Below are 19,962 nucleotides of genomic sequence, written 5' to 3'. Positions count from 1 at the left end.
GTCAGAATAGATTAATCCCAGCATGGAGGGGAGAAAATAAATCTGTTTGGAGCGCTTCACCGTGAACCTTCAGTAACCGATTAAAGTCTTCCATCTCTCTCTCTGTGCCTCATTCAATCATCTCTCTCCCTCACTCCTTGCTTCTACGTTCAATAATCTCTCTCTCTCTCGCTCTCTCTCTCTCTCTCCCCAGTCCGGCTCTCGCTTCTCTGTCAGTCTTCTTTCTCATTCATCTTGCTGTCTTCCCCTCTTCCGCTTAATCATCTCTCCCCCTCATTCATCTCTTTCCCTCCTTTATCGGTGAACTCATTGTTCTGTATTTTACTGTACAGCTCTCCTGCATCAGCACCATAAACTACAGCTTAAACAGGGATGGAGAGAGCGAGAGCTATAGAGAAACCAAGGGAGTGAGGGAGAGAGTTAGAGAGAGAGAGAGAGAGAAAGAGGCTGGTTTGGCTCTGGCTCTGTGAACATAGATTTTCTTTACGCTTTTTTTCCCCGCCAGTCAGCAGAATTGGACGGCTTTCAGGCCGATAAAAAGCGGCCCATCTCCGCTTACAACCGAACCAGCTGGAGTGTCAGATCAGCCCGCAGCAGGCTGAGAGAAATCAAACTCGCTGAGGTAAAAAAAATAAAAAAGATCCCTCCAGCTAAACTGCAAAAGAGCGGATTCAGATCATTAGGCAGGGGGTGGACTGATTCAGGACCAGAGTCTTCTTATGGCCAGACGCCAGCAGGAACTAGAAGTAAATCTCTAACCCGGTGGTGTAGTGCAGTTTTGAAGTAGTGGGTATATCTGACTGCCAACGCAAGAAGCTAGCGTATACCACCATGACTGCAACACTTAAAAAATAAATACCAATAATTGGCAAAGTGGGTCAAGCTAGTGTGAAGTGTACAAGTGAGTATAGAAGCTAGTGTAGAAGTGAGTGTAGAAGTGAGTGTAGAAGCTAGTGTGAAGTGTACAAGTGAGTATAGAAGCTAGTGTAGAAGTGAGTGTAGAAGTGAGTGTAGAAGCTAGTGTGAAGTGTAGAGGTGAGTGTAGAAACTAGTGTGAAGTGTAGAAGTGAGTATAGAAGCTAGTGTGAGTGTAGAAGCTAGTGTGAAGTGTAGAAGTGATTGTAGAAGCTAGTGTGAAGGGTAGAAGTGAGTGTAGAAGTGAGTGTAGAAGTGAGTGTAGAAGCTAGTGTGAAGGGTAGAAGTGAGTGTAGAAGTGAGTGTAGAAGTGAGTGTAGAAGCTAGTGTGAAGGGTAGAAGTGAGTGTAGAAGCTAGTGTGAAGGGTAGAAGTGAGTGTAGAAGTGAGTGTAGAAGCTAGTGTGAAGGGTAGAAGTGAGTGTAGAAGCTAGTGTGAAGGGTAGAAGTGAGTGTAGAAGCTAGTGTGAAGGGTAGAAGTGAGTGTAGAAGTGAGTGTAGAAGCTAGTGTGAAGGGTAGAAGCTAGTGTAGAAGCTAGTGTGAAGGGTAGAAGTGAGTGTAGAAGTGAGTGTAGAAGCTAGTGTGAAGGGTAGAAGTGAGTGTAGAAGCTAGTGTGAAGGGTAGAAGTGAGTGTAGAAGCTAGTGTGAAGGGTAGAAGTGAGTGTAGAAGCTAGTGTGAAGGGTAGAAGCTAGTGTAGAAGCTAGTGTGAAGGGTAGAAGTGAGTGTAGAAGTGAGTGTAGAAGCTAGTGTGAAGGGTAGAAGTGAGTGTAGAAGTGAGTGTAGAAGCTAGTGTGAAGGGTAGAAGTGAGTGTAGAAGTGAGCGTAGAAGCTAGTGTGAAGGGTAGAAGCTAGTGTAGAAGCTAGTGTGAAGTGTACAAGTGATTGTAGAAGCTAGTGTGAAGTGTACAAGTGAGTGTAGAAGTGAGTGTAGAAGTGAGTGTAGAAGCTAGTGTGATGGGTAGAAGTGAGTGTAGAAGTGAGTGTAGAAGTGAGTGTAGAAGCTAGTGTGATGGGTAGAAGTGAGTGTAGAAGCTAGTGTGAAGTGTAGAAGTGAGTGTAGAAGCTAGTGTAGAAGCTAGTGTGAAGTGTAGAAGCTAGTGTGAAGTGTGGAAGTGAGTGTAGAAGTGAGTGTAAAAGCTATTGTAAAGTGTAGCCATGAGGGTAGGGGGGCCAGTGCCCCTCTCACAACACGCTTATGCCCGCCCTAAATTAGGTGTGATTCTGCTCAACTTCTGCAAACACAAGCTGACAAAGTGGCAGGTAAGTAAAATGTGTTGTCGATATACATATATATCAGAAAGTCAGATAGAACCAGATGAACATGATGAGAGTGAATATAAAAACTGCATAAATGAAATGTTAAATGATAATGAATGTATCCATTTCTTTCTTAATGCCTAAAAAGCTAGAAAGCTATCGGCCCCTCTAACATTGCCATTGACTGCCCCCCACAGTTAAAATGGTCTAGATCTGCCACTGTCTGTGCGTTGTGAAAACTCAAATTTCAAAACAGTGGAAGTGATTTTGGTGTAGCTGAAGATGTGTCAGTGTGACTACAAGAGTAGTAACAGTAGTGCAACAGCAAAGGAAGGTGCTCATATGTGGAAAAAGCCTGATGATACTGGTCTATGCTGGTCATGGAACTGGTCTGGAGCTGGTTAAGCTGGCCAGCCAGCATTTAATGCATTACCTTTTGCCATGCGCACCACATAAGACCCTTTGTCTGTAATGAAACTGTGAAACGTGTGTGTGTGTGTGTAAAGCGCTATTGTGTGTAAGTTCTATTTGTCATTTCTAATATGAATTCAATAGTTGAGGCAGATAAACACTGTCAGTCATCTCTGTGTTTCAGCCCACTCACCATGTTAGAGCTCCAACAGACGACAGACTGTGTGTGGGCGTGTGGGTGTGTGCAGCGTAAGCGAATGTTCTGGTAATGCAATTACACTGCCCGGCCACTTTATCAGAAACCCCTCCATTTACGCTCCACCTTGCTGGTGTAGAGTTAAAGACTGTATCCCATCTGCTGATGTGCAGTTTGAGTTAGTCATTCTCTAAGCTGTCATCAGTTGATGGTTTCTGACCACAGAACCATGTCAGCGATAAACGAGTTAGAGGAGGGCTGATGCACGGTCCAGCAACAAGTGAGCTACAGCCTGTAACTCCTGTACAACTATGAGGTGGAACTGTAAGGTAAGTGTTTCTAATACAATATTAAGTGAGTGGAAGCACAATGTGGGAGTTTCTAATAAAGTGACCAGTGAGTAACGGCATGAGGTAGGTGTTTCTACTAAAGTGGCCAGTGATTAGAAGAACAAGGTAGGAGTTTCTAATGCAGTGGCCAGTAAGTCAAAGCGCAAGGTAGGTGTTTCTATTAAAGTGGCCAGTGATCAGAAGCGCAAGGTAGGTGTTTCTACTATAGTGGCCAGTGAGTAATGGCACAAGGTATGTGTTTCTAATAAAGTGGCCAGTGAGTCGAAGCACAAGGTAGGTGTTTCTAATAAAGTGGCCAGTGAGTGGAAGTACAAGGTAGTGTTTCTAATAAAGTGGCCAGTGAGTGGAAGCACAAGGTAGGTGTTTCTATTAAAGTGGCCAGTGAGTCGAAGCACAAGGTAGGTGTTTCTACTAAAGTGGCCAGTGAGTCAAAGCGCAAGGTAGGTGTTTCTACTAAAGTGGCCAGTGACCAGAAGTACAAGGTAGGAGTTTCTATTAAAGTGTCCAGTGAGTAATGGAACGAGGTAGGTGTTTCTACTAAAGTGGCCAGTAAGTAATGGAATGAGGTAGATGTTTCTACTAAAGTGGCCAGTGAGTAATGGAACGAGGTAGGTGTTTCTACTAAAGTGACCAGTGAGTCAAAGCGCAAGGTAGGTGTTTCTACTAAAGTGGCCAGTGACCAGAAGTACAAGGTAGGAGTTTCTATTAAAGTGGCCAGTGAGTAATGGAACGAGGTAGGTGTTTCTACTAAAGTGGCCAGTAAGTAATGGAATGAGGTAGATGTTTCTACTAAAGTGGCCAGTGAGTAATGGAACGAGGTAGGGGTTTCTAATAAAGTGGTCAGTGAGTGGAAGCGCAAGGTAGGTGTTTCTAATAAAGTGGCCAGTAAGTAGTGGCACAAGGTAGGTGTTTCTACTAAAGTGGCCAGTGAGTAATGAAACAAGGTAGGTGTTTCTACTAAAGTGGCCAGTAAGTAATGGAACGAGGTAGGGGTTTCTAATAAAGTGCTCAGTGAGTTGAAGCGCGAGGTAGGGGTTTCTAAAAAAAAGTGGCCAGCAAATGGAATCACAAGTTAGGGGTTTCTAATAAAGTGGCCGGTGAGTGGACACACAAGGTAGGTGTTTCTGATAAAGTGGCCAATGTGTGTGTGTTGTGCAGCTTAATATTATGGCTAACAGAACTGTGGTTTCTAATTCAGTGTTACTGAGTTGGCATCTTGTGTAGTAAGCCCAGAGACAACTTTTATTAAAGAACAAGTTACATTCTCCTAGACCGAATGCCTAATTCATTCCAGGTGTTCATTTTGTTGACTGAGCTGTAACTAATTGTGCACATATGAATAAAATTTATTACATCATCAGAATTCCAGCCAAAGAAAGTAAAGCCTAAGACGAAATGGACTAAGTGGCTTTTACATGGAAATGTTGTACACATGTAAATCAGATCAGTTCGGTGGAGCACTTTGTCTGGCAAGGGGTGTGCGTGGCTTTAAAAATAAATAGGCCACCATTAAATAAGGGTTATTAAACAACAGACTGACAGGAAGTTGCCCAGGTGGAGTCTTCAATGCGAAACATCTGCTTCCTCTCCTCTATTTACTTTCTTTCATAGTGACACAACAAAAGTCAAGACAACACACACATCGTCCAGTATAGTACAGCAGAACACTTTGTCTGACTCATCCCACATACTCAAACACACACACACACACACACACAGACATGCACAATTCGCTATGTGGACATCACTGAGGAAATGACAGAACATGTACACACACACACACACACACACACACACGGTGGAGCACTTGTTCTCAAGGGTTTCGCTGCCGTAATTGCTAATCCAGATGCAGCCTCGTGTTGTTTTGTGAAGAGTAGGGGTAGGAGTGTAAGGACAGGGTGTTGGAGATTGTAGAACAATATTCATCTTCCGTCTGAAGGTGTTTTCATGTGAGAACAAAATACAGTACACTGATATGAAATTATAATAAAAAAAAAAATCTGAAACCCACTTTATCTCTTGATTTTTGGCCTTTGGTTTGGGCTCCAGCAAACTAGATGATTAATCACTGGCACTCACTGGCCACTTTATTAGAAACACCTACCCTGTGCTTCCACTTACTGGTTACTTTATTAGAAACACCTACCTTGTGTGTCCACCCACTGGCCACTTCATTAGAAAACCCCTCACTGTCCACTTTATTAGAAACACCCACCTTGTGCCTTCCTTGGGCTTCCTCTCACTGGTCACTTTATTAGAAACACCTACCTTGTGCTTCCACTCACTGGCCACTTTCTTAGAAAAGCCTACCTTGTCCATCCACTCACTTGCCACTTTATTAGAAACCCCTCACTGTCCATTTTATTAGAAACCCCTTTACTGTCCGCTTTATTAGAAACACCCACCTTGTGCCTTCCTTGTCCGTCCACTCACTGGCCACTTTAATTAGAAACACCCACTTTGTGCTTCCACACACTGGCCACTTTATTAGAAACACCCACTTTGTGCTTCCACTCACTGGCCACTTTATTAGAAACACCCACTTTGTGCTTCCACTCACTGGCCACTTTATTATCCCATTCATTTTGGTCAGACTGTAGGGCCACTGTTGTCCAGATATTATTGAGTTGGTGGTCTGTTTTCAGCACAGCAGTGATGTTGACATGGTAGTGTGTGTGTTGCTGTTATGTGCATATCAGGCACAGCCTTGTTGTTGAGGTTAAGACCACCAAAAAACCTCAGCCAAAAGTGGTCTGTGGTCTCAGAAACTGGATACAAGTGAGCACCAACAGATGAGCTATGGTCTCTAACCGTACACCTGCACTGAAGAGCTACAAGGGACAGGTTTCTGATAAAGTGGTCACAGAGTGTGTACAGACACTTTTCGATGTTAAAACATTATGCATGCGATATCGCATTCTCTCAGGGATTAGCTGATGATCTAATTTGGCAGAAGATACAGTTATTATCTTTAATCCTGTCTGAGTGTGCTTTGTTAGAGTTTTAATCATGACACGTTGATGAATAATGTTCATCATCCCTGGATTGAGATTTATGTGGGTTTAATTAAGGAAGGGGTTTTAGCAAGATTGCTTTTGCATCAGGAGGAAAGCCACATCGTTTAGGAGTTGTCTGGAGACAGACAGCTTGACGCCATTCAGTTTGGGTTCATTGTTCTTGTGGAGAATCTCACTTAGAGACCCTCGACAGAGTGTTTTGCAGCTGAACAACACATCGCAATTGTTAAACATCAATAAACAAGGCATGGAAAAATTAGAGATTTGGAGGAAATTACATATGTCATGCATCACAGGTTTGTCTTTTATGGTCCCATGATGATAGTATAGGAGCTGTTAGCATTAGGCCTATTCTTTCTAATAGGATTAGCTGGTGGAGCATGTACCCAGCCACCCCCCCACCCCCACATCCCAAATATGTGTCTTGCGTGCTGCCTCTTTTTTTCTGCCAATAAAAACTGGTAAAACTTTAAGAAAAGGTCAGTGTTGATAAAGCTACATTAACGTTTCGGGAAAAATTGCTAATGCTAATGCTAATGACACTCTTTAAAAGGGTTTTATGCTGAAGGCAATGGTTGTATATAGAAATCAGACAGCTAAAAGAAAAACATTAAAAATGCTTAGATGGTTCTTTGGCTGGTCTTCATATAAAAGAAAACATTTTGTAGATGTTTCTATATGGAACCTTTTATAAATGGTTCCTCATTTCAACAAAAAAGGGTTCCTCTATTGTTATGAATCAAAGAACCCTTATTAAGAACTATATAAAACTCACTTGGAGTGAGCGATATTTTGCTATTCTTAAAAAATTATAAAGTCTGTAAAATTGACAGCAAAACGCTGTTGAATAGCAAAATAAAAAAACTGTAAGTTGAGATTGTAAAAATACAGATTTTGAACTTTTATAATTCTATAACTAGAAACAAATAGACTATAAAACAACAGCAACTATTTTGCAGTATAAAACACAATCATCCTTCAAACATAAACGAGAGCTCCTGCATGCCTGACCATAAAACCTGTATTCATGCCAGTCTTGTTGAGCCTAATGAACCAAACAGACAATCCAAAAACACAGGTCAGTAAATAGGAGAAGGTCAGAACAAAACCTGTTATGTACAAAACATGAGGGTAATCAAAAGAGTGGTCAAAAACAAGCTAGGTCAAAACAGCAAAAGATACTCCAAAACCAAGACACGATGCCAAAGTGTAGGGGGTTCAGGGACCATCAGACAGGAGGCATGTCCACCCGTGTGGATAAGACTGGACACCCCTGTTTTAGGTCTTTTTACAGTGCATAAGTTTCCCATGTTGCTGCTTTACAGATGATTGGTGATTGCTATGGTATGGCAAGTGGTTGTTAGGGTTTTTGCAGTGACTAATGAATTTGTGGGGGACCTGACTGTAAACATTCTGAGAACCACTGGTTTAATCTTGTGTAACTGCATTTATTTTTTATTATTGTATTTGTACTGTAATTAAACAGCAGTCATTAACTATATATATATATATATATATATATATATATATATATATATATATATATATATATATAGGAGAGAGATACACACATTAAACAACTTTGTCATATTAGAGTCAACCCTAGTAAAAAAAATCTATTTTTACTACATAATTCTGGCAATGACAGTTGCCAGTTACCAGTTATTGTTGTTGCATTTTTTTTTTGCCATAAATGTAAACAATCAGTTTACAGTGTGAAATCATGAAATCAAATTCCAAAAGTTTTTTTTTTTGTAGTGTACACAATCAAGACAAGTTTGTGTCTGCTGGAAAATAAATATGTGGAGCACTGGGATGTTAAGTTAGCGGGACAGAGAGATAGAGAGAGAAGAGGCATTTTCATATATGAACTCACTCACTGACCTTTCGCACATGTAGCGTAAAGCTGGAGATTTTCCTGTGTCCAATGCATTCTAACTACAGGAAATGTTCTGCATGGCTTAGGCAAGGGGCGCCGCCTGTGTAGCGCATGCAGGGGGCACGACATGACCCATGGCATGACCCACTGTGAGTTCTCCGGAAAATGGCCTGCTCTGTTCACACTTGGGCTCACTTGGACATTACCCAGACTTTGCACTAGGGGGCTGACAGGATAAAGTCTGGGTAATGTCCGGTATAACTGATCCGGATGTTTGCGTTCACACATACAGCTCCTCCAGGCGAGATTTTACAGCCCTCACCACATTTACCTTTACATTAAAGGCATTTAGCAACAAATGTGCTTCACTGTTTCCTTAGCTAGTTTGTATCGACTGGGATCCAAAGATACCTATAAGCTTAGATACTACTAAACACAAAAGTCATTATGAAAACCATAATACTCTACATACACTACACTTTACCCAAGAGCCCATGGAAGAGATGGGTCTTCAGTCAGCGTTTGAAGACAGTGTGCGACTCCCATTACGGTTCCAGAACAGAAAAAAGTCTGAACGCTTGTCTTCCATGGATCTTTAGGGATGGCGGGTCAAGCCAAGCCGTACTTGAAGCTTGAAGAGCTCTTGGTACTCAGCAGGTTTTGACCTCTGACCTCTGGTGCTGGTTCATTCTGGGCTTTGTAGGCCGGCATCACGATTTTGAATCTGATGTGGGCAGCTACAGGAAGCCAGTGAAGAGAACCCCAATCAGAGAATCAGAGCATATTGAAACCCATTACATTAACCCATGTTTTGTAGTGAGATCCCCTCTGAAACACGTCACTGGTAAAATTGGTTAGCCTAGAATCTCCTGTTGTAAACTAACGAAGCACACAATACATACTAAACATCTGTGGAAGTGGGTATGGGATCTACAGGACGTGTATATGTAATGAAGGGTTTAATGAATTCATTATAAAGTGATGTAACCACATTGAACCAGCCTTGCAAAACGACACTAAAAACTCGAGACGTCTAGACTTCAATCAATTACATCTCGCAGTCCACTCATAAACCAATGAATGCCTATTTGTTTTCAAAGCCTCGCTCCAACACCATCTACAACTTTAACTATGGCGGGGAAATGGCTGAGAGTTATTGCAAGTCCTCAAGAGTGGTGCCAAGAAGTATAACAGCTCTCCGGCGCAGTGGGGTAATAGATTTACCTAATGGAACACCTTGTCCACAGCATAAGTACACATTCATTACCCCTACTTTTTGCTGACTTGTAATCATTTTCTTGTTCTCCAGTCCCCCAGTGTGTATAGGTGTGTATGGGTGTGTAGGAGTGTGTGTGTGTGTGTCAATGTGTGTATGTGTGTGAGTGCACAGCTAGCCCCAACGGTGCCGTATGTGCTGGATGTGGCAAATTCTTTCTGGGTTTTGTACAGTCCAGGTTGTTTCCCAATGAATCAGAGAGTGGCCTGGTAGCGCTAGCATTCCTGATAGAATGCCCAGGCTAATAGTTCCAAGCTAATAACGAACGAGTGCAGAACGACACCCAGAAGACGCCGACACTTTCGGCTTCTCTTAAACAGGACGAATGAGGCGGCTGAGGGTCTATTCATCTGGAGCGCGTGACAGCAACACGATTCCAATCCGAAACAACATTAAGGTCCTACACACTCGACCTGGTCTCATCTACTCACTATAATGATTACTGATCATCTTATTTTCATCCCCTTTTTACAGAAATTGCTGCCAAGAAACGAAGCACAGGTTATGAACTGAAAGTCATAATCATGCGTTTGAAGAAGCTGCATCATTTGGGGTTGGGGGGAGGGGGGGTGTTGGAATTGAAGAACACGTCTATGAATAAAAAAACAGGCAATCATGGGAGGTAGAAATACCCAGGAGAAGGAGCTGGGGGGACAATCATTGCACAAAAGTATGGGCTATTGATACACAAACAGCAGACTAATTTATAGTGTGGTTTCCACTGGGAGCACTTTACAAAATCCAGTTTCTGTCTGTGCACGTTTGTGGGGGACTGTCAGAATAGTGCAAGTCTTCTGTTACTGTCCAGCTGTTGTAATGCAGATGATAGAAATAGAATTATAACATAAGCTGATTAATGAACATCCGCCTGAAGTACAACTGCACCACTGAAACATGGCTCAGTGAGCTGCACCCATCCCATGGATATGCTACAACCATTTCCATGTTCCACTACACCGGTTATCAGGTTGCACATTTACACCCACATTACACAATTTTCAATGATTATTCCAACACATATTTTCACCGTAGTTACGATACACCCATTCACATGGTTGTGTGACATATTTTTTATGGCTACACCACATTCATTTACATAGATGCGCTACATACATGTGCATTGGTCATGCTAATACTTAAGTCCATAGTTATGCTAAGCCCATGATTAAACAATTTCACCTATTTCATGGATACAGTGTACCCTTTCCCACAGTTATACTACACCTATTGCTATAGTCACGCTACAGTCATTTTCTATACTACACCTTTTTCCATGGTTAGGTTTCACTTATTTTTTATGTCTACACCATGTCCATTGATATGCCTATATAACTGGTTTCTATAGTTATGACTTATCAGGCTACATCAATTCACATGGTTTTGCTACACTCCTTTCTCTGGCTATACTACCCTCAGTGTTTATGGTTATGCTACTGTAATGTCCATGGTTATAGTCCACCTGTATGAAGTCATCTGAATGAAATCAGATGACTTAGCAGATGATTTAGCTACCACTAGTTAACGTTATCACTTACAATAGACATGCCTAAGAGAGCGAATCAGGCCTGTAACAGAAGTGTCAGTTTTCAGGCTAAGCGGAACTCCTCCAAAGTCACTTTATGGTCAAATTAGATTCCACTGCATGAGCACACGGATCACTGTGCCGTTCCTGAAATGGAAAAGGTGATTTGCATATTTCCCGAGGTAATGCACCGCTCACTGAAAAGCTCGTTATGTTCTTCACTTCTCGTGCCTGCCGCTCACAAAGAGGTGTCACACTGACCAATGAACATGAATCCCGTTCGCTCGGGTGCACTGGCCACGGGATAAAATGAACGCTGGATTTCAACGCAGTGCATCCTGTGCTGAAGAAAGATCTAGGAAGACAGAAGCCTTGGCTCTGAGGCTGCTTTCTCCAGTCTGTGGGTGTCGTCTGGCAGTGCTGAGCATCTACAGCTCAAAAACCCACACCTTCCAAATACAACGGCATCCATTTAGACCGATACAATGGCCAGTGTAACTGAAAGCTGGACAAATTCTTAAACCTCTTTTGGTCCACATTCTCACTCGGGGAGCAGTCTTTGTTCATTACGAGCATTATATCATTCCAATAACCCAAAGCTCTTGAAATAGATTATAGCAATCGGCTAGCATGTGAGGATAACAGACCATGAACCAGTGATAGAGGATTGGGTGAGGAAGCACAAAACAGACTACCCCATCTATGTGAAATATACATAAGGGCTACTGTGGCACAAGGGGCAAAAATCTATTATGTCATATTTGGCATGAATATGTAAATATTTGTCTGAAAATAGGACTACCTAATGGTCAATGTAGAGTTAACTGTTACAGATGTGTTTGCACTTGCAAAGACAAATTGCTCGCATGTTGTAACTGCTGTAACACACTGACTCTGATAAGGAGAAGGTTTTCTTAAGGATTCATGTAAGATATTAAATATTTATAAAACACTTAAAGCAACGTGTGCTGCAGGAAAGTTTCCCTAATAAAGTTGCCAGTGAGTGGCAGCACAAGGTGGGTATTTCTAATAAAGTGGCCTGTGAGTGAAAGCACAAGGTAGGTGTTTCTAATAAAGTGGCCAGTGAGTGGAAGCACAAGGTAGGTGTTTCTAATAAAGTGGCCAGTGAGTGGAAGCACAAGGTGGGTGTTTATAATAAAGTGACCAGTGAGTGGAAGCACAAGGTGGGTGTTTCTAATAAAGTGGCCAGTGAGTGAAAGCACAAGGTAGGTGTTTCTAATAAAGTGGCCAGTGAGTGGAAGCACAAGGTAGGTGTTTCTAATAAAGTGGCCAGTGAGTGGAAGCACAAGGTGGGTGTTTATAATAAAGTGACCAGTGAGTGGAAGCACAAGGTGGGTGTTTCTAATAAAGTGGCCAGTGAGTGGCAGCACAAGGTGGGTGTTTATAATAAAGTGACCAGTGAGTGGAAGCACAAGGTAGGTGTTTCTAATAAAGTGGCCAGTGAGTGGCAGCACAAGGTGGGTGTTTCTAATAAAGTGGTCAGTGAGTGGCAGCACAAGGTATGTATTTCTAATAAAGTGGCCTGTGAGTGGCAGCACAAGGTAGGTGTTTCTAATAAAGTGGCCAGTGAGTGGAAGCACAAGGTAGGGGTTTCTAATAAAGTGGCCAGTGAGTGAAAGTACAAGGTATGTATTTCTAATAAAGTGGCCTGTGAGTGGCAGCACAAGGTAGGTGTTTCTAATAAAGTGGCCAGTGAGAAGAAGCACAAGGTAGGTGTTTCTAATAAAGTGGCCAGTGAGTGGAAGCATGTTCATAGAGAGCAGTGTTAGCATGGAAGCTTAATTAACCACTCAGAATACAAACCTTTAAAATGTACATATATGTCTTTGTGTTTTTGTGGGCGCATGCACCTGCAGTTCATATATATGTATTTTGTGTATGTGTGAATGTATATGTGTGTATGTGTGTTAATTTGAATGGCAGTCTCAGTCCATCTGGGGAACAGGCCACAGTCTATATGAGAGAAGCCCATTGTTATTATTATTGTGATTGTTATGATTATTATTATTATTTCTTTCTTTCTCTTTTCACAAAAAATGTAATTGAATCCATAATGCGTGTGAAGATGCATGGCACAGCCCCGACGCCCTTCAGCTGCTGCCTGAAAACGTCTATTACATTTGCTGTGCGTATTTCGCCTCGCATTACAAAACATAATAAGCGCTAGCCATACCAGGCCGCTATGACAAAGCAAATGTTAGAGACGCGAGATGCATGAAAAATGAACGCAGGCTTTTCTTCTACAGGGGCGATTATTTATCAAACGTGAGCCTCTGGAATGGTAAAGTCATGTCACACAGAGGCAGAAGGTCATGAATGGTTTGATTGGCCTCTGCAATATTTAAGGGTGACATTTCTAAGGGTCAGACTGAGCAGAAGAAAATGAAATGAAGAACAGGCTGAGCTTAGAAATAATTACTGAAGGGGCAGAAATTCTGATTCACTTCCAGAATTGAAACTAGCTGTGAGCCTTATGTTCTAGGTGATGAAAAAATTTCTAACCATGATTTGTATGTTTATTTATATTAATAAGGGTGACTAGAAGTGATATACACTCACCATTCACTCTAGTACAAGCTTCTACCTTGTGCTTCCACTCACTGGCCACTTTGTTAGAAACATCTACCTAGTACTTCCACTCATTCATTTTTCCCTGACATAGGCTCTATTAGAATCAGCAGTCTGTATTAGAGCTTCAGTAAGGCTTCACCTCGCAGTCATGGACTCCAGATGAGCGCTTGAACAAGGTCAGCCACCTGAACAGCTCAGTGAAGAGTGTTTTTTTTCTTTCTGACCAAAGCGGAGGTCATCGACCCCCGATCTTCTAGAGTTAGGTCAGCTTTGGAAACAGGCGCCCTGCTGACCCCAGATCAGAACTGACCTGATTAAAATGGCATTAGTAACAGATGTGGATGCAGAGAAAGAGAGAGAGAGATAGAGAGAGAAAGAGAAAGAGAGAGGTGGGGGTGCAGACAGAAAGAAAGAGAGAAAGAGGGAGACGAAGGGAGACAGAGCAGAGAGAGAAAGTAAGAGAGAAAGGATCACAAGAGAAGCTTCCTGTAGAAACAGCCATCTCTACAAACACTCCCTCACAGCTGCACACCGCGTGTGTGTTTGTCGGTTACAGGGTTGCAAGGAGAAATTTCTTTTTCCTCTGATGTGGCAGCAGCGTGAGTTAGAGTTCAGGGGTCACTCGTCAAACATCTGAGTCCAGTTTAAACCACAAGCAAGCAGTCCCTCTAATACCCCCTTCTCACCCCCCCCTCCACCCCCACCACCACCTCCAACAGCCTGAGCTTTACTACAGCGCATCATTAGTCTCACCTCGTCATCCTTACAGTCATTTAGCTGCACTATACAAATTGAAGTACTAGTGCTGTCAAAGTTAATGTGTCAATCAATTTTGAACATCCCTCATTTTTTAACATCCTTATTGCATTCTCCTAGTTTGACCCTTCAGCCCATCCATAGCAGTTTTAAGCTGCTCCAGTGGAGCTCCAGTTCTCCTTAAGAGCGGTATGAACAAGAACTGAACCTGTACATTTCAGTAAAGAACCATGGCTATGCCTAAAGTTAGGCCTTTAGTTCCAATTATTGGTTTATAAATAAATATATGCATGCTGGGGGCTTTATACGCCTCTAGCCCATGCCTGGCATTAGGCATGGAGCCAACAGGCTCATGGTCATCTGCTCCTGAGAGTCCGATGCTATTGGCAGTACTTCTCTTACAGGGACTAGACAAGCTGTGTGTGTGTGTGCATTTGCACATCTGTGTCAGCAATGGATGTAACCTAAAGTAACTGAATGCATTCATTAGAAAGGGTGTCCACAAACATTTGGACATATAGTGTAGCTCTGAAAATAGTGGAAGCCTTACCAGACAAAGAACCGTGTATATACATGCATATAGGGCCATTGCTTTTCCCAAAGAACCTTTGAAGAACCCCCTTTTAAAGAGTGTGCATTGACAGGTGAACAGGTTCAAAGCTGCACTTCAGACCTTTGTTTTAATGCCAGAGGTACCACAATGCTAATTTCTGCTAGCCCCATCTATGGGGTTCTATGAGTATGTTAGCACTAAGAACATTCTTTGGCTATTCTAGTTTAAATACAGACATCTGAAGCCTGAAAGAGCCGTTCCCCAGGTTGTGTTTGGGGCTTGAGTGGTGTGGACTGGAAGGTTAGAATGTGCACTTTTCACTTGCTTCAGTGGAACATTCATTAGCGCAACATCTAAGCTGTAAAATGTCCAGGGTCATTTTTGCAATTGTTCATTTTTGATGCCTGCCCAGATGATTTGACTTTTTTGTGTAGGCCAACAAAAACTGTCTTTCTCCACTTTCTCAGCGGAGAAGTAAAACATGGCCCTCCCCCTTTGAGGAGCATCAATGGAACGCTATCTCCGGCTTCAGACACACCAGAGGAGAGAGAAGTAAATAAAGAGAAGAGAAAACAAAGTAAAGGAACATTACATTTCTATATATATATAGGAGAGCGAGAGAGAGCGCGCGAGAGAGAGAGCGCGAGAACGTGAATGGGGCCATTGTGAGGAATATGGCTCTCTTAAAAAAAAAACAAGACAATAAGCGAGAAGAAATTCTGGCTTGTTTTAACAAAACAGCAGAGAATGACTTCAGGAGCGTGAAAAGGAACAGGAATTTGCTCTCTCGCTCTCTATAGCTCTCGCTATCTCCCTCTCTCTCTCGAGTCTGGCGCTAAAACATTTTCTCCTCGAACGTAAATAAGTTCAGACGGCCCTTCATGTCGAGCAATTGGCAAAACATTCACAGCAATTTCTCAAATCCTGCTCTTAGCATCTGCTCAGCTCTATTGACCCGCTAGCCGGCACGTTCAGCCGCTGTTTGCCGCTGTTCTGGAATTAGCTATTGATTTTCTCCTCTAAGAATTCTGAAGGCTTTCTCTCTCTCTCTCTCTCTCTCTCTCTCTCTCTCTCTCTCTCTCTATGTCTTTCTGTCTCTTTTTTTCTCTCTCTTTTCTTCCCTGTCCAACTAGAGGTGTTGAAGAAACATGGCTTGACAAGGGAACACACAGAATGGCACAAAAGATGTTTATGAGTTTGGCCAGTGAAGAAAGAGATGTAGCAAGAGAGAGAGAGTGAGAGAGAGAGAAAGTGGAAGAGCACAAGGGAGTGAGAGAGAAATCGAGATAGGCAGGTCAGAAACAGCAGGAAGAAGGAAAAATCGTTTTTTGGTCTCTTGATATCCAAACTTTAATGCGGAGAGAATGTTAACGTGAGGAGACAAGATGTTCTTGGCTAGTTTATATCCAAAAACAAAACTCCACCAGAGTCTTATAAAGAAACAGCACGTGGGTCAAGTTGACATGAGCTGAACTTACAGCTAACCACAGATGCGAAGATTTGGTGATCATCTTTTCCCATGACAAGAAACCTTTAATACACAGCTGTGTCCTGTAAAAACACATCACTTAAAGCGCAACCCTGACCCATTACTCATACACCTGTTCATGGACCAAAACAACTTGTAAATCTTTTAGAGCAGAGAGATGATATGGGTGCTGTTAGAACTGTGATGTCATCAGATAAGACAGCAGGTTTAAAATAATAGTTAAATAATTCAAATAGAATTTTTTACATACCATGTAAAAATTAATAATACATATATCAGAATAATAAAATGTTCTGTTTGAGTTTACATTTGAGTTTAGGCACTTTTATGCTGTGGTCAATCAGCTGTGGTTGGAATCAATGGTTGCTATAGATTCAGGTACATGTAGACCAATTGTGATAATGATAAGGTGGGACTTAAGCAGTTTGACCAATGGTTGATGTAGACTAAGGCACGTGTTGACCAATAGTGATGGTAAGAATGATGGACTTTAGGCAGTTTGACCAATGGTTGCTATAGATTCAGGTACATGTAGACCAATTGTGATAATGATAAGGTGGGACTTAAGCAGTTTGATTAATAGTTGATGTAGATGCAGACACATGTAGACCAGTAGTTTTGGTAAGAAGGTGGAACTTAAACAGTTCCCAGTGGTTGATGTAAACTAAGGGACGTGTTGACCAATAGTGATGGTAAGAATGCTAGACTTTAAGCAGTTTGACCAATTGTTGATGTAGACTAAGTCACGTGTTGACCAATAGGTAGAATCGTCCAGGAAAAAGAGGACATACGATCAGCCTGTTACAAACCTGTCAGATGAACAATGTCTACACTATAAGCAAAAAGGGTTATACATACACACACACACACACACACACACACAAATATATATATATATATATATTTTATCTAAATACCTGGATGCTTAAATGGTTCTTTAGATTAGTAATATATATATATATATATATATATTACTAATCTAAAGAACCATTTAAGCATCCAGGTATTTAGTTGCCACAGTCCTATATAGAACCATTGCTTTAGGAGTATTGCATTGAATTTTGTCTGTGAGTCTGTGCAGAGATGAGCCATCGCCAGCTCCTAGCAGGGATTCAAGGAGTGCTGATGATGAGCTAAGCTTCCAGCAGAGGCTTTCAATATCATACATTAGCTTTTAAGCTTCAGTGTAAAACTGAAGGACCACCAAGCATGTACGGACAAATCATATACATTTAAGGTAAGATTAGAGCAACTGGGTGCATATGGTAGTGGTAGCACTGTTCTTCTGGATGAGCTTTTGTCAGGTTCTTAACACGGGACTGCTACTGCCTACATACTATTGAGGTGATAGACCGTTCTCAGCACAGCAGGGCCACTGACATGGTAGTGTGTGTGGTGTTGGTACAAGTGTATCAGGCACAATGGTGTTGCTGGGGTTTTTACACACACCCAGAAATGTCCATTAGTGACTCAATAATGATGAAGGACGAGCTAGTGGATGCCTGACACAGCTAAACCGAGCATCGACACATGGACTACAGTGGCTAACTGTACACCAGCAAGGTGGAGCTAATCAGGGAGGGCGTTCTAATTAAATGGCCAGGAAATATAGAGGTGTGTAAGAGGGTAAAGCATACCTGCTAACAGAACTGAGGTCGGTGAGGCACTCGTCAATCACTGAACCCTGACTCTGCTTTTAGACGTCACTATTCTTACTCTGCTCTTTTTCAAATATAGCATCACACTCCTGTTTAAACACATCCCATCACACACACCTGTTAGCTGCGACCTTTGTGTCTTTGAAAGGACAGAACATATCAGCCGGTAAGGCTACTCAGATGCACTATAGCTAAGCACACAAGACTGCTTGTTAAGCCCCTTAAATGGCAACAAATGAAGGTGTTTGGGAGTTTAATGGGGTTAATGCACAAGGACATGACTTCATTACACTGTAAAGCAGTCTCTTACATGCACACATCACTCCCGAAAGCTCATGGACGGACTATAGTGCGTACAATACACACCACTGGTGATCACTCAATGCCATTTAACACTATGAAGATATGTTCTAAGAACATATTTTGACCCCAGAATCTGGCGGTCACAACAAGGCCTCACCATCAAAACATCCTTGATTGTCAGATACTTTCTCTGAATTACTGCACAGTAGATGAGTTCAAAGCCTGGACATATGGTTCTAGGAAAACCCTTTAAATGTTCTTTAGGGAAACAAAGGGGGTTCTTCTATCACATCATTCCTAAGAATACAAGATACAAAAGACAGCACCAGACCTCTACATGGAGTACATGACCTCAGCACTGTATCAACAGAGCAATGCTTAGATTGGGTCCGGAGATTGGCCATCAGGTAATATGGGACATTTTGCCACATATACTATAATGGGGACATTGAGTTAGGTATTGATATAGGTATTGATATGTGCTTGTTTGGAATTTAAGGACAGTGTACTCAGTGTTACTGAACAGTGTGTTAGCTATAATAGACAGTGTGTTACGGCTGGTATGACGGGATGGTGTGTTAGCTATTATATATATATATGATATTATGACACAGTGTGTTCAGTGTGATAGGACAGTGTGTTAGGTATTGTATACTTATGTTAGCTATAGATATTCAGAGTTCAGTATAATAGGATAGGGTGTTAGGTATTATAGGCCAGTATGTTTTATGGAACAGTGTGTTAGGATTTATAAGATCATATGTTAGGTTTAATAGGACAGTCTTTTAGGTATTATAGAGTAGTGTTTAGCGTGATAGGATAGTGTGTTTGGTATTATAGGACAGTGTTTTAGGTACTATAGAAAAGATGTGTTCAGTATGATAGGAAATTGTGTTTTTGGTATGGATAGTATGTTAGGTTTTATAGAGCAGTGTGTTAGAAATTATAGGGATGTATGTTAAGTTTAATAGGACAGTGTTTTAGGTATTAAAGAGCAGTGTGTTCAGTATGATAGGATAGCGTGTTTGGTATTATAGGACAGTGTTTTAGGTACTATAGAAAAGATGTGTTCAGTATGATAGGATAGTGTTTTTGGTATGGACAGTATGCTAGGTTTTATAGAACAGTGTGTTAGAGATTATAGGGATGTATGTTAAATTTAATAGGACAGTGTTTTAGGTATTAAAGAGCAGTGTGTTCAGTATAATAGGACAGTGTGTTAGGGATTATAGGATAGTGTGGTAGTTATTATAGGCCAGTATGTTAGGTTTTAGAGAACATTGTGTTAGGGATTATAGGCTAGTGTGTTAGGTTTTATAGAACAGTGTTCGGTATGATAGGGCAGTATGTTAGTTAAGATAGGACAGTGTGTTAGGTATCATAGGACAGTGTGTTGAGTATTGTAGAACAGTGTGTTTAGAGCGAATAACCTTTAATCCTTTTATGACACCTGATATCCACAACCACCTGAATCCAGCTTATTTGCTCTAAACCAGTCAGTAAATGACTCCCAGTGTAAGAGGAAGTTCGATTCGGTCAAGTTCTAAAGCAGCTGCTACTCACACTGACCCTCGTTACGGTCAGCTGGTCTCTCTGTGAGCACCACAATCACCTCCAAACTTTTACAATAGCTCCAGAACAACAAAACGTGAAGCAAAAAACGTTCAGGTGTGCACTTACCTCTCTGCTGAGCACCTCCGCATCGCCATAGCAACGCCAGGAGTGCCAGGACGCACCACCGGCCATTCATTTTCACTCCAGTGCTGCTGCTGTTGCTGCTTCTCTTCT

The 19,962-nt window shown here is 41.8% G+C and overlaps 1 protein-coding gene across 3 annotated transcripts in view; it reads right to left on the bottom strand.

Moving 5' to 3' along the window:
- The window catches only part of lama2 (laminin, alpha 2), a 200,382-nt gene extending 180,420 nt beyond the window's left edge, over positions 1 to 19,962 (bottom strand). For all 3 annotated transcript variants that reach the window (XM_072677099.1, XM_072677108.1, XM_072677114.1), the window contains exon 1: positions 19,855 to 19,962. In XM_072677099.1, coding sequence (XP_072533200.1) covers positions 19,855 to 19,924 — 70 coding nt within the window. In that variant the 5' untranslated portion in view covers positions 19,925 to 19,962. The remainder of the gene's footprint in view (positions 1 to 19,854) is intronic.

This window comes from Salminus brasiliensis, chromosome 1 (assembly GCF_030463535.1).
Source record: "Salminus brasiliensis chromosome 1, fSalBra1.hap2, whole genome shotgun sequence".
Classification (NCBI taxonomy): Eukaryota; Metazoa; Chordata; class Actinopteri; order Characiformes; family Bryconidae; genus Salminus; species Salminus brasiliensis.
The sequence above is the reverse complement of the archived record's forward strand: the minus strand, read 5'-3'. Positions and strand labels throughout refer to the sequence as shown.